Source organism: Cloeon dipterum, chromosome X (genome assembly GCF_949628265.1).
Source record: "Cloeon dipterum chromosome X, ieCloDipt1.1, whole genome shotgun sequence".
Classification (NCBI taxonomy): domain Eukaryota; kingdom Metazoa; phylum Arthropoda; class Insecta; order Ephemeroptera; family Baetidae; genus Cloeon; species Cloeon dipterum.
In genome coordinates this window covers 30,578,080-30,594,106 of record NC_088790.1, presented here as the reverse complement: position 1 = coordinate 30,594,106, position 16,027 = coordinate 30,578,080, and the positions used below count along the sequence as shown (strand labels likewise).

Sequence of the window (16,027 nt, the reverse complement as noted above, 5' to 3'; positions counted from 1 at the left end):
ACGATGAGGGTCTCTTGGTGCGAAACCAGTGGCTTTTTACCGACCTTTTTGCAAAACCCTTATTTCTGATCATCGCCCATCATGACAAGTTTTGATATTCAATAAAAATACGCAAAATTGCAGGAATAACAGGGCTTTTTTAGCAATTCCTTGGGGTTTTCCGGAAAAATGCAGGCTTTGTTGACAATTTGCAAGTAATATATAGTGCATAAATTAATTGTTTGTGAAATTTAGACACAATTTGTATCTCTACAAGCGCAGTAAATAAATTCAGCGCCAAAGAAAAGTCAAATTTCTTGAAATAAAAAATCTTTATTTCGCCTAATTTCGTTCCCTCTGAACGTGATCTAATTTTTGAAATATTTCAAATAGAGTTTTTGCTATTAAACATTGGACAAAGATAATAAGACACAGTTGAGACAAACATTACTTTTGAATATGGAATGGTTAAGGAATAATAACCCTTATTCGTTTAATTTAAATGTTTATGTTTAAATTTTGAAATAAATTTAAATTTATTAGAATTAAATAAAAAAGCATAAATATAATTTAAAACAAATAATATCTTTTTAAATATCAAGTACAATAATTTATAAAACTTTTAATCAAAAAATTAATTAGATAAGTTAATAATATTTTTTTAATTACGTTACAAAAAATCTGAGGAAAAAAATACTATTTATTTGCAGTAGGCGGAATGTGGAATTCCATCTAGAATGAAACGCGGGAAACTATGTATATCCATTCCGATTGGAGGTTCCCGTCGGTGGTGCTCTCTGTTGAGCGGCGGCGGAGGCGAAAAACGTCAATGAATCGCCGGCGCTGCTGGCTGCTGGGTGAGCATTGCATTGTGTGGGAATCGGCGACGAGTGAAAATACAAAGTCCGGGCTGGCAGGTCGGGCTGGTCCAAGTCGCGCGATGTCAATCAGTGATTTGCGGCTGCATTAAGAATTAAACGTGTGTAATGTGCGTGCCAATTGGATTAAGAAGCATCGGCTGACATGTGGGTGCCCACGAAGAACAAGAAATACGGCGTTGGTGAGTAGCAATCGGCCGAAATAATTTGCGGCCACGAGCAGGCGTGCACCCGCCACTCGAATTAAACGCCAAAATAACACCGCCGAGGCCAAAATTTCAGCATTTGTCACCCCTAATCCAGGGGGTTGGGAATAATGTGGTCAGGTTTAAGGGAGGATTGCGCTTGTTATCGATCTGACGCCTGTCAATTATTATTAAGCCGGCTCAGCCCCAAATCCGCCCTAAAAATTTAAAAAAAATTAATAATTTTTATATAAATTAAACTGAATTTTGACGCATTCCACGATGTTGACCGCTCAACATTGACCTCTACGGCAATTTGTCGGCTCTTGTCTCCCGAGAGGACAAGTAGTGCGTCGTGCAGACGACGTGATTCACTCTCGGGAGTCTCGGGACACTCGCTGGCTAGTGGCTAGTCTTGATTGAACGAAAAGGATAATTTATTTACTTTTTTTTTTATCCCCAAGACCACACTGGACGTGGCCATCCGAAGTTTTTAATTGGATTGGTAACTCATCCCGCAACACCGTGTTCTCGACTCTTTATTTACTCGGTGCAACAAACTTTTTAGAGCACGTTTCAAGAGAGTATTTATTTGCACAAAAATGGGGAATTCAGCACCGCAGGAAAATTTAACGCAATCTCAAAATTTTAATAAAAATATAGCGTCCGGATTTTTTTTCTAAGGAATAAATTCACCAGTTGCATAAACCCTAAGTGTCCGAAGCCGCCAACAGATGGCGCCACCGTAGACTTTCGCTTTTAAGGCACTTCCGCTGCGATTTCAGACTCAATCTAGCTACTGTGCATTCTTCAATTAATTTGCTAATTTTTGACGTGCTGAAAACCAAAATCGGTTCAGCCAATCGCCGTAGAATCGTGAAAAACTATTTTTTGAAATAAAAAATCTTTTCCAACGTTTCAACGGCGAATGGCTGAACCGATTTTGGTTTTCAGCACGTCAAAAATTAGCAAATGAATTAAAAAAAGCAAAATAGCTAGATTGAGTCTGAAATCGCAGCGGAAATGCCTTAAAACCGCTTAAAACAAAATTTTTTAAGAAAGTCTGTGGTTGCGCCATCTGTTGGCGGCTTCAAAAACAAAGGGTTTATGCAACTGGTCAATTAAATTAAATTTATTAATTTATTGCATATATAATTTTAAAATACCTTCCGGTTTAAAATAAACCCCGGATTTTATTTAAAAAACAAAAAAGCATTTTTGGCTCAATTGGAGCCAGTTTCTTGCAGGCAATAATTTATTTCTAATTAATTTCTCATGACCTCGACTTGAAAAATCGTCAGAGATAAATTTTTGGAGAAATTGAGGCAGCAAAATGGCAATTTAAAAGAAAAAATCTGCACAGTAGAGGAAATTTTGATCATTCCAACCGCAAATTTTAGATTTTCAACTGGGAAAATGGAATAAATGATTTTTTTGCGCAAGAAATCGGTAAAAAAACCCGTTTAAATACAACCTTTAATAGAATATTTAGGTCGGTTTCATGAAAGACTAGGATTTTGAGGAACAGGAATTATTTTTTCTTCCCCATTCACCATATGGAATGTAATTTAAGATGAAAAATTCGCCATCCCTCCGTGCAAAAAAATGGAATTGCCCTTGTGCGGCCGTTCTCTTCTCTAATTATCTCCTTCCTCTCAATCTCATTATAGGCGACGAACGAGCAGGAAAATAAACAGGATAAAAACATTTTTTTTTTTAAAGCTGATGCTCTAATAAATAAATATTTGACTGACCGAAAGACACATTGACTGATTGGCTCGTGTTTCACCCGAAGAGGGTGTGCACCCCTGGACACACGGTGTATGTAATTATAATAAACAGCCGTTGCTCCTGCTCCCCCGCTCTCGAGAATGAGTCACACGATGTTTTTATTTGTGAATTCGTTTCATTAGTGCGTGTCCTCAAGCATGAACCATCGATTTTCCTCGCTGACGCAGGTGTGAAGCGATACTAAAACTGAGTAAACACAGCTCAAAAGTCTAATCCAGTGGCTAGGAAATTGTTTTATCGTTTATTTCTCCTTGAGAGACGGTGCAGGTCAAATATTTTCGTAAAGAAAAATGTTTTTAGAATTGAAGGAAGTTAACAATTTCGAAATAAATAAATAAATAAATCAATAAGAGTAATTATTCCACGTGAGATTGCACGGGTTTTTAGTTTTTAGACGTTTGGAATTGTGTTTGTAACCAATTTTTTCTGAAAGTGCAAAAGGTCGAAACGTTTGCGGTTTTCCAGTTCAAAGCCGATCAACCTTTGAACTGAAAATTTGTTTTCTTGTTGAATGTTGAAGGTTTTTTGCAACCCTGGAAGGCCTGGAATTATTCATCATGATTAGAGAACAATTTTCCTTATTTTGTCAATTTAGAAATTTAATTTTAGACCGGTGAAAATGTTTTCTGACCTTTCAAACGTCACAGAACCGTCAAGTGAGCACGAATTGTTCAATTAGAAACAATTTAAAACCGTCTTGGAGATCGTGTAAATCTGCAAAAAACATTTTTTTAGCGTTTAAAATAATCTAATTTGGCTTTAAATTCATGAAAATTACTAATATTATGATTGGATTCGTTTTTTTACTTTCAGAGGACTTGAAACTAGTGAAATTAAACGTGAATATGCGTAAGATAAATTTACAAAATTTTCAAAACCTGTGTCTGATTTATGTCTTGCGTTTTTGAAACTTAAAGTTATTTTATTTCTTAAATATATTTATTTATAGATTTTGCTTTTTTCGACTTGATTTAACAAGATTTGATGGAACAAACGCATTAAAAACGACTGCTGGAATGTTTATTATTTAAATTCCATCCCTTAAACTGACTGTCCTTAATTAGGAAACCGCTACATTGTGTTTTGTCAACTCAGGACGTGATAAGATTGGCATTTGTATTGTTTACAATTCATTCAACCTGCTTGCTCAAAGGCTGAATAATTTTTCAAGAATCGCGCGCGACCGAGTTTGCTTGACGAATTACAAAATTAGTGCCATATCCACTGAGAGATTTCTTTTTATCTCGTTGTGTAGACGATTGATCAAAGGACGCATTCTTCCGGGCAAAAAATTGAAAGCGAAACTGTGCTCTCTCGAGTGAGGCCCGGGCCGCATGCTAATAATGTTTAATCAGCTCGCTGCCAGCCAGCTTAGCCAAGCGAAATCCTTTCTTATTGCCAGCGATGCGGAAGGGATCTTGCAAATCAGAGTTTTCAAATTTTATGAAGAAGACAGCCGAAAACAATACATATAAAATTAGCCCCCGCCCTTTCGGTCTGCACTCAGAAATAAATTTTACGGTCCACGGGGACAGCTTCGCAACTCTAGTGTTTTGTTGTTTTCTACGGGGAGAAATAAAATCGGATGGCCATATAAAAAGATTTCGAGACGAGAAAAGGACAAAAGGAGGCGAAGTGGTGACCGCGCACGCATCACAGACGTGGCACGCGCCAAATTGCAGCTCAATGAACGAACATTCGAGTTGACAGCTTCGCAGCCGCAAAAGTGATACTGTCGGCCGACGTTGATAAATGGTGCAAGGTGGAAAGATGATGGGAAAACTGTTTTGTCGGGCGGGCGACGGCGACTCGCCCGGAAAATCAAATGTTGAATCAATTTATGCTGCACGCAATACGAGAGCTTTTTGTGGTTTTTTAAAACCGCAAACGTGACCGCAAAGCCATTAACCAAACCTTTTTATTTACCTCATTCAGAGGAAAAACAATTAAGACACGCACAATCCCGTTACATTATTTTAATTATTACTAAATTGCCTTTTAATTGTAATTAGCTGTATAATTGGTCTTAAAGGCTTTAAAGACGGGAAAGATGGAGATTAATCTGTAATTTCTAATTAAATATGATGGCTCTAGGCGAAATCAGCCAATGACGTCACCTTTGCACGCTAAATAAGCATTACACAAACACACAAAAAAGGCCTGGAGCTATTTCAACCTGCCTTCACGTGTAGAAGGGTTGAAATAATATTAATACTGGCATGTCTGTTTAAAGAGCAACCCATTCCTCGCTCACTTCTCAGAAATATTTTGGATTTTACTCGCAAAATAATTTGTGAATATAAAAATTGAATATTTAAATTTGAGAAGAATGGGAAAATAGGGGTTGAAATTAAGATTTTTAACGAATTTGAATTTTTTAGTTGCACTAGAACATTGCTAATATTTTTCTGAGGGTAGAAATAGGTCAATTTTAAGCTTGACGACAATTTAGCACAAGCCGAAAATCAATTTTTAGCGGTTTTCGGTCTGAACTTTGCGAAAAATACCACAAAAATTCCGGCGACCAATCAGGGAAGAGAGTGGATTGCTCTGATTGGCCAGATCGAGACAGCAGCGCCTCAGCGACAGCCTGCGGAATCGAGTCAAGAGACAAGCCTGGTTGTGCTGACTTTCGCTGTGGCGCTGCAGTCTCGATCTGACCAGTCCCTTCTCTGATTGGTCATTTTAAACCAAAAATCGCGAAAATAACGGGTTTTTACGCTTTAGCCGATTGGCAGCATAAAAAATGCTATTTTAAAAACATTCCTGTTGGTGTTGGAATATTTAATTTCAGGATTTCGTACTGAGCGTCTTTTTATTCAAAGACTCTAATGTGGTTCTGGCTCATCTTTACGCTCTCTGTGATCAGGAGAAAGGAACAATTTGATTGTTATTGCCAGCAAGTTCAAAGTAATGAGTTTGTAAGAACGCGCGCGATTACAACACAATGCGACTGCTCTTCCGGGGGGTGCGCGGCGTCACCCACGCTCCGCGGAGTTAATTCCCCTTGATTAGCTCGATGCGGATGTGTCGGCCTGCGCCAAAGGGCGGTGGATAATGTGCAACATGCACCCCTGGATCGACGCCGAGTCGGAAACACAGCCAACCATCGGACCAGGAAAAATAAAAACCATAATTTATTTAACGGACTGGTTTTTTTCAGAAATAATTCGAATTTCGTCTTGATAAAAACAAACCACCCTTATTGCTATTTTTCAACAATGGCGGGGACACAAAAAACGAAACAGAGAAGAGAGAGGATTTGGATGAGGATGGACCACCGCTTGCACCTTTCGTTTTCGGCGGGAGAGAGCGAGCGGGTGAGTGAGTGAGTGAGTGAGGGTGCACACAGCGAGTCTTTTATTCCGAGCCAACAATAATCGATAGAGTAGGGTAGGGTAGGGTAGGGAGGCACCCACCGCACCACCATATTTATCCACCCCCCTCAGTGCAGCACCGAGAGAAAGCGAGCAGCGAAAGCGGCGGCGGCCTCTCTGCTGTCTCTCTCTCTCTCTCTCTCTCTCTGCTCGCTATTCGGGTGCGTGCGAACGCGAACGCAGCTTCATGTGCGCCGCGCGAGTAGCAGCCAGCCACTGCACCCTCTCCCCAGCTGCACCCTCTCGATTTGCCGATGCCGTCGGCGCCAGCGGCTACCAAATGCATGATTTATTGGCGCATCCTCCATGAAGGATGTTTGTTGTCCGAAGCTCTGCTGAACAAGCTACTTTTCTTGCGCAAAATATCGAAATATTATTGATCGAAATACGTCTTGTTAGTAAACTAGATTATTTACAGCGTTGCATTTGATTCACCACTGGTTTTTACCAATTTCTTTCGCAAGAAATGAATTTTTTCCATTTTTGATAAAATTATCACATTAAAATGTTTTGATCGCATTAATTATTTATTTTTAAACTTTTATTAGTAATTAAATCTTTCATTAACTTCTGTAATGTATTTAAATTATTCGGGACGCTTATATCTAACTTTATAAGAATACTAATTACACGTTACGTTCCTTACCTGTTTTCAAGATTATTTAACTTTTACTATTTGAATGCTCCAAACTTCCAAAGCAATTCTATTTCTGGAACAAGCGGAACAAATATATGCGCCAACTCCTGAGTTCTATGCCTGCTTGAAACTGGAGAACATTGAAAAAAAACCGCCTTTTACCACTGCATCGCATTTTTTATTTAAATCAATCATTTTTGTAAAATAATTTACATTTCAATTCTTCACCATAGTTAAATTAAAATAGTGTTCAATTTGAATAATTTTAAGTGGTTTCTGTTGAACTAATGAGTTTTATACTTAATATGTTAAAGATAATGTAATATTATTTCATCCATTTTTCGATTGTTTTTGCGAATTTTATCTGATCCTTGTTGGAAAAAGAGTCGTTTACATTCAAATAAGGCTCGAAAAACCATTTGAATAAATTACACCAGCGACGTTTAATTTTTTCAACAACGTCATGACTGTGGCAATGACAAGAGCAAACAAAGCATTCTGTTTGGAAGCATTGAAAAAGGCAATTTTTATTCTACTCATTCCAACCATGTTCCTCGCAAACACGCTGATGGTGCATGTTTGCCGACATTTACAGAGAAAATATGTATTGTTTCCATTGTTTTTATTGATATTGCAAACAGAGATGTTTCAACTCTAAAGTTGGCGCAAATATTTGCTCCGCTTGTTCCAGAAATAGAATTGCTTGGATCATTCAAACAGGACAAGTTAAATTGTGGTAATAATAATTCAGAAGTTATTGATAGGAATGGGAATTATCGCATCTTTGATGTGTTCTGGAATCACATTAGCGCCCAGTAAAAATATAAATACATTACATAAAAGAATATAAAATAATTCTTAAAATTAAAACAAAATTATTCCAATAAAGACATTAATTCTATAATTTAAAAAAATAAATTAGAACCTTATTTGTAAATGAAATTTTATTAAACGGGGGCCAGATGTGCGATAAAATTGGTTCGCACGGCGCAGATGCAAGATGGCGTCTGAATGTGGGAAAGAAAAAGCTCTCTTTGGATTGCCGTACGAGTGTCAAGAGTTTGTTTTTACGATCCAAAAGACACAATTAGTGCAAATTATGTCACAATATTGACCAAAACTTGCTTCTTTTCGCGCAGTTTCTCGTGGCAATTTTTTCGCGCCATTTTTTTATCTGCGCGTCGCCCGAATCTGCCCCCGCTGCCAAAAACTCACCAAAATTCCCATTTTATTCCCTATGAACACCGCAGTGGCGTCTGCGTGCATGGTTTTAAACTTTGACCTTTGGCAAAAGCACATCTTGAACTCTACAGCTTCAACATTTTGCAAACTTAGCAAATCATAATGTTACTTAACGCTCACCCCCCGCACCATGCAACCCTTCCGAACACGCGTAATCCCCGTTCTACCGCCAAAAACGCAAGTTTGAAACGAGTTGAGAAAAGCCCGGACGCTTGTGTGCGCGTGTGGTAATGAAAATTCCCGGCATAGACGAATATTTAGAGGGCGGCCGGCCATCTCCCCGGAAAAGTTCGAGCCAATCTCTCTTACTCTCTCTCTCTCTCCCCCTCGCTCATTATGCAGACCGCCCGACACGGCAAATTCGAGTGTAAAGACGCACTCGAGACCGCTCGAAAGCATTGCGCGAAATAATTCACGGCGCGGATGAGCCCTTAACGCACGCATTTCTGAATTAACAGAATACACACACACGCAAACACGTGCCCGCGCTGCCAAGGTACGTGCAAGCAATTAAGCAAACCCCGGGCGGCGTGCAAATTTGTGCTTTTGTCGGGCTGCGCACACGGAATTCCGAATTAGCCGCGTGAAAGGTGGATTTAAGCTGCGTATGACCGGCAGACGGCAAAGGAAACGAACGGTGTGCTCTTTGTGCTGCTGGCGGTGATGCACTTGCCACCGTGTTTGCGCCAGTTCGCTTGCAATTTAATCAAGCGGAGCGGTAGAACGTCGTTCGTAAAATGAGATAAATGAAGCGATTCAAAACTCGTTTGAGAAAAGACGTTTGATGATGCTCTTCAGTTTCCTGTCTTTTCATGGAATTAATTAGGAAATTTTACAACCCGAAAAAATACCAAATTTTACCTTGTCACCATTTTATATTTTAGAGAATAGCTTTTTTTCAAAAGGTGAAGATTGACTGGAAATCTCACTCACATTAAAAAAGATGGATTTTGCCTTGTACAAGATGCAAATGTAAATTACTGATTTATATCGTTCATTTTATCAATATTTTTTTAAAAAATAAAATCTAAATCCGTTTTCACTCTTTTAATCGATACTATTAGGTGTCCGTGCTGGGTATTTTAAAATACATCAATGTCAAAACAATAAAATCAGAAAAAAGATCAAAGAAACAACAATTCTTTTCATTTCTTATGATAAATTAAATTCATTTAAATATTTTAATAATGAATTAAATATTGAAACCAATCCACAAGTCATATTAAATTTATTTAACTGTTTGCCTTATCTCTAGAAACAACCAAACAAACAAACACAATACGGATTTGTATGTATATATTTTACATTTCCTGTTTGCTCGCTCGGCGCATCACCTTCACGTACATTTCACACATGACACATTGCGTAAGTCTCATCGCCCGCTTTGCTCATGCTCACGTTCGCATATATCGCTGCGGGCGTCCGCATCGTGTTTATCATATAAAGAGCGTGCATACGCGTTAATTTGCCCATAAAATTTATCAGCTCCAACGCGCCACTCATTCCGGCAAATGGGCTGACGCGCCGAAACTTTTCGCATAGCACTTATCGTCGGCATTTTACGATCTTTTGTGTCGATTATAAAGCACATTATGCAGGCGTCTGGAAAAAAACTGTTTTCTCTGATTTTTGTCAACCTGAATAAATATTTTTCCTCATTTTTCTACAAATTTTGAACTAAAACGGCGGATAGTATGGAAATTCTCCAATTTTATTTTTAAAAACCATAAATTGCCAACCAAAACAAATTAAAGAATACGATTTAGTTGCAATATTTTCTTTTCAGTGAATTTCCTGCCAATTTTTGCTCTTGAAACATCTGCAAAACCAGTTATAAGTTTTAAACCCTCATTTGAAAGAATGCAGCTCGGCAACCGATAATTAGCCGCAGGTCTTCCACTTTTGTTGACGTTCCCAATGAACGAGAAGAGCCGCGGCTGGTATTTATTTATTTTTACTGTTGCTCGACCGGCGTTCTTAGCGTTGCTGCTGCGGTTTGTTTCCCGGAATCGCACACTGCTCGCGCGGCACAGACGTTTCGTCTCGAGCTCGTGCATAATTCAGCCCTTCATCGGCGCTCGGGGCCGGGGGCGGTTGCGCCGGGGCTCCCCTGGCGAGCAGACGCTGCTACCCAATCGCAAATATCTCCCCTTGTCGTCGTCGTCATCGTCGTGGTGGCTCGTCGGTGTCTGCATGTGCATATTTCACCGCGCTGATGACGCTACTTACAAAGCCACCTTTTGCCGAGGCGTGGCTCCGTGCTGTGCGATATTATGTCGGGAAGGACGCTAAGTGGATTGCCCTTATCCCCATTCCAGGCAGTGTTTTCTGTTTGGGGAAGATATGAGAAAAGTTGAGAAATGGAGGGGCGGTATTAATTTCTTTTTATTAAATTTTCCGGAATATTAGAAGAATGTTTTTTCTAATATTGTCTTCTCCAAATCTCGAGTTCTAACTGTCAGAATTGCAAAAAATGCATGCCGTTCGACTCGTCTTAACCTCCCCTAGATAGCCGAATGGTTTTAAGGGTGGTCAACCCTCATCCCCTTCCACCCCATGCATTTAAATATCGATAAAAATCGATTTCAGCAAACTTATTTACTCATCAATGCTCGTAAATTGGTTAAAATCCATCCCTATAAACTACCCTCTTGCACCCTTTATAAGGGGTGAAAAGGTTAAAGACAAAAAGGTGTAATTATCAGAACCAGAAATTTTTGATCGCATTTTTACTAAATCAATTTTTACCCTGGATTTCAAGACATGTTGGGGTTGGTGGGGATCACCGATCATCCCCTAAACCCACTTTCTATCTAGATAAGGTTGGGACGAGTCGAATGGTATTCAGTTTTTGCAATTCTGATAATCAGAACCCGAGATTAAGCGATGACAATATTTGCAAAAATCGAACATTCAATTTTTTAGCCACTATTGTAATCACCTAATCTCGAGTTCTAACTGTGAGAATTGCAAAAATTGAATACCGTTCAACTCGTCTTGACCTCCCCTAGATAGACAAATGGTTTTAGAGGTGGTCAACCCTCATCCCCTTCAACCCCGTGCAATTCAATAACGATAAAAATCGATTTAAGCAAAGTTTTTTATAGAAACTTTTAAACTAGTAAAATTCCACCCCAATAAACTACCCTCTTACAGAGGGCGGAAAAGGTTAAAGACAAAAAGATCTACTTATCTGAAATTATTTCATCGCATGTTTGCTAAATTTTTACACTGGAGATTAAGGCAAATTGGGGTTGGTTGGCGATCACCGATCATCCCCTAAACCCATCGACTATCTAGGGGAGGTTGAGACGAGTCGAATGGTATGCAGTTTTTGCAATTCTGATGGCTAAAACCCGAGATTTGACAGTGACAATGTTGGAAAAAAAATGAAATTTTTAATTTTTGGTCAGTTAGTTGTTCCAGTAAATTATCTTGCTCCACATAAACAGTCTAAAAATAACAGCCGTTTAACTATCACTCGAAAACTCCGCTAAATTAAAATTAATCCTCTTGCAAGATCTCTTATCTCGATGACAAGTAGAATATAGCTACGAATTTAATTATTTCTCCAAAAACCTTGCATCCTGGTGAGCAGTGGGTGTAAAAATATAAATTGCATTTCCACCCTGGTGCACACTCGCATTTCGCGCACAAAAAACAAGTCGTTATGGTTGAATATTGACCGGCATCATTCGTGCCGGCAAATGATGCAATTCTTCTCTTTTTTTTTCTCTCGCACTCGACTCTCTTGTAGCTATTACGCTCCGTCTGCGTCGTCAAGAGGCAATTTAAACTGACTAATTTGCAACCTAGATCTGTTCTCTCGTTAGTTTCCCTTCACGTACTTGCAGATCTATAAAAAATTTATTCACGACTCTTCAGAAAGAAAATTTCCTCGAATTCCTAGCGAGTTTGTAAACTTGTGCACCATCGGTCTGCTCGCGCGAGAAAATTGGAGACGCTTTCCGCTCCATTTGCTGATGCTGTATAATGGTGGCAGGATCGAGCGTATAAATAAAGCAGCAGGCTGACCGTAAAATCTTTCATCAGGAGCACACATTGTCTGCCTAAAGGAATTTGTCCGAAAATTCGGTGTTTGAAAAAATAAATCACCAAAAACCTGTAAAAGAAGAGTTTTTGTTTGAGGAGTATTAGGACTAGTATTTCTTTTTATTTTTTAATTTTATTAAAGGCCGTCTTTGACGAAGTTTCTGAGCTCACCAATCGATTCCTGAGGGTCGAATTAGGTAAAGTGCAGGTTTTTTCCGTTAAAAAGGTGCAGCGCGACGTGCGAACGTTTTTTCCCGCCAAAACAATTTGAATGCGAGAACTGCGCATGCGTCAAATGTGACAAAGAAGTCATTCGTACAGGCGGTGTCTCTGCAAGTGCTCAAACCAGCTGTGACGCATGCGCACTTCTCTCATATTTGTTCATATATCGTTTTGGCGAAAAAGGTTTACATTGACATTTTATTATTTGAAATAAAATCAGTTTGTTTATTCAACAATACATGTGGCTGTTTTTCATACGGAATTTTTTAATTAAAATTTTTAAATAATTAGAAATAAAAAATCCTTTACCTGACACTCTACAATTATGAAAAATGTTCTTCTAAAAAGCTCTCTTGAAACATTTTTAAATAAAATAAAAATTAAACTAAAGCCTAGAAATAAGCTAAATTTTTAAAAAAATCCTGTCCAAAAATTAACTAATTTTGCGATTAAAAAAATTCAATTTTTTAGAAAATATCAATTTTTGGGCGAATCCCAATTCTAATTTTGTGCTATATTCTATTCAGACAAAAATCAGGCGACCCTTCATCCTTCATCAATCCCGCAGCAGTTCCAAACGTGTCCAGTCTCACGTTATCCGCATTTAACGAGAGCAGAGAGAGATAGAGAAAAAATAATAATAACGCCGACGGAAGTCATCACGGGTGGAAACTATGAGGGTTCGCAGTTGCCAGTGGCATTTGTCATTTTAAGCGCCTGCTGCCTGGCTGGCTGCTCGCTCGTCCGCCCCCGCGGCCCCGCGCGCCGCGGCGCAATAATAAAATCATGAGACACGCCGCGCGCGAGTTTAATTTAATGGCCTCGCGCACCAAGGGAAAAAAGATTTTGTGTGTTTGAGGCGTCGGAAGTCGGAAGCAGCCAGATTTGCGAGGCGGTTTCGGGCCAGGCCTCATATATAATATTCTTTCCTTTTAGGGAAAAAAGAGACAAAGCAACAACCCAGACGGCTTATAAGGGTTGCGCGCGGCGGACGCGACTCTGCGCCTCACGTGCTACAAGCCGTCACATCGTGAGCGTGCATTTTGATACATATGTGGTGCGCATGAATACAAATTGAAAGAGCCGCCGAAACGCCGCCAGGTTCATCTTTGTTCGATTTATTCACAAGGTCTGATTTTATTTACATTAACAAATTATACCTAAATATTTTTTTAAATATTTTTTAATTAAATCATAGGTTTGAGTTATATGGAGAAGCATTTTTTATTAAATTTCAGTCAAATAAATTAGCCAATTAGTCCGCTTTATATTAATTTGAAATATTATATTCAGCTTCTAGATATTAAAAAAAAACACCTAAAATTATTTTAATTATTCAAAATTAAGTGTTCTTTACAGGATTAATTTATATTCGATCTTGAAAATATTTATCTTATCGTGACTTAAGGTTTGTTAATATGAAAAGCGTTCAACCAGAGCTCCAAGTATGAGCGCAAATTACACTAAAAATAGAATAAATTCAACAATTATGTCTTCAATTTCTTTAATGTGGAATGATAGGGATTTTTCTAATTGAAAATAAATAAATACATGACAAATTAACCCTAATCAACCAATTATTTTCACAAACTTCTGACCAAAAGTGCCCCAAAATCCAATTTTTCGAATTTTACCGGTTACGCCCACTTTTTTCAGCAAATGAAATTAATTCAGCACTTCCGGGGTGAGAAGAATTATGGAAATTTAATAGTGAGAAGATAAAAAATAGTACTTTTGAGTCTTGAAAGTTATTTTTTTATTTTTTCAAAAATTGCAGATTTTCGAAAGGGGTGTGTGTTTGGCCTGATTAAAATTCAGCAGTTGATAGCAGCGTCAAAAACTGCCTAAATTCAGAAAGCTGATCAAATTTCCATTTTTTTCCTACTAAGATTTTTTTTAAATTTACGATTTTCGCACAAAATTCATCTGAAAATTTCAACTGGCGGTTAGATAAATTTTAAAACTTTTTGGGGAACATAAAAATACCCAAAAATATATCAAATTATTCGATTAATTAAAAATTCAATGGTTTTTTTTCGCATGATCTTGATTTCTCCTATCAAATGGTGTGCGAATTATGAGCAAATTTTCTCTTCTGAAGAATTAATTAGCATGCAAACTTCTGAGATATTTAATTTTTTTCGATTTTCCGAGCATATTTAAAGCAAAAATGTATTACTTTCTTCAGAATTTACGAGTCTATATCAACTTTATCATTTTGCTAGGGACCAGGATAACAATTTTTCACACTTTCCATTTATTTTTTCCGCCTCGTCCTTCTGGCAACCGTTGCGTATCCACGACCACAAAAAACATCCGTCTCTTTTCAACGTATCGAGCCGAATATTTTATTCAGCGCTGAAAAGAGATCGCGTCCACTTGGCGAGCCGACTTGGGAGGAAGCATAAAGATTTCACGTGACTGCGCCTCCCCCTCATTCTTCCCTTCTATCACTATTGCCGAACGAAAGAAACCCTTTTCGCATTTTCCTCGCTCGTCCGCCCACTTCTTATTTTATTTACCAAACTTGGCCCCGTTTTTCCGTGAAAAGTCGACTCTGTTGCTCAGCCCCATGAATTTTATGTCGGCGTCAAAGGTCGCGCTGATGCCCCCGAGACGCCGGGGTTTGGTTGTATAGCAATTTAGTCGCAACAGCCCAAAGCAGAAATTTTGTTTTTTTTTTCAGAGGAAAAAGGGTCGCTCGCTTTTCAATTAAATTCCAGCTTGGCGGCTCCATAGATACAAAAGGGTTTTCGGGGACCGTGATGGGATAATGGGACACAAAGCTGAATTGCTAATGGCTCTTGTGTAAACAATCGTTCGCTTATCTCTTCTTTAATGTGCGCCGTTTAATTTGATTGTTTTTCCGCATGAATAAATAAGGGCAGTGTTCAAAGTTGGAAAGAGGGAAAATAAAGAAATAATGGCTTGATTTTATGAAAGAATTAAAAATCTACTTTAAGCCGTTAAATTTCTACAGAGTAAATATATGTTTCGAAATTTTTTTAAAAAAATATCATTTTTAAATGACATGGTGTCGAAAAGAATTTAATTTTAAAATTTTCAGTTAAAAGAAACTGGAAATCGACTGGTGTTGTATGAATTTTCGGAATCAGCAAAGCGCTGGACATAGAGAGCAGCCATATTGCAACGTCATTAGTGTCATGGCCGCTGATTTTAAGGACACGCCCCTTCTGTTGCCCTGATTCACCTGATTGTCGTTCCTGGCCGATTATTTGGTTTAAAAAGCAGGGAAAATACAGCAAACCTATCCTCACATGACACTTAATTTAAAGAAAAGATATTATCATCATTTCATAAAGGCTCTGGAGTTGACTTGGCCTCTGTATTAACAGAACAGATTGCATTTTGTTCGCAATCATGTTTTTTCCGCGCATTTCGATTTTAAGGCAGCTCTTTATGAGCCAGGGCGAGGGTATTCAGTCTTCAGGGTCATCCTGCGACCTTCAGCACGCTCAAAAACCAACAAGCGAGCTTTACAACTCTCTGAGTTGCAGCGGTGGCTCCGCCATCTTGAATTGCTTCGGCACACGCCCCCCTTTTCGTCAGCTGTTTTCGGGTGTTTCGATATCAAAAATTCAGTCATCACGAACACCAAAAAATCTAGCTTTTTCAAGACCAAATTCAAAGGAAACTATTCTG

At 38.5% G+C, this 16,027-nt stretch overlaps 1 protein-coding gene across 2 annotated transcripts in view; it reads left to right on the top strand.

Moving 5' to 3' along the window:
• The first annotated feature begins 854 nt into the window (after nt 1-854).
• The window catches only part of spg (dedicator of cytokinesis spg), a 69,801-nt gene continuing 54,628 nt past the window's right edge, over nt 855-16,027 (top strand). For both annotated transcript variants that reach the window (XM_065493013.1, XM_065493012.1), the window contains exon 1: nt 855-1,039. In XM_065493013.1, the coding sequence (XP_065349085.1) occupies nt 1,003-1,039 (37 nt within the window). In that variant the 5' untranslated portion in view covers nt 855-1,002. The remainder of the gene's footprint in view (nt 1,040-16,027) is intronic.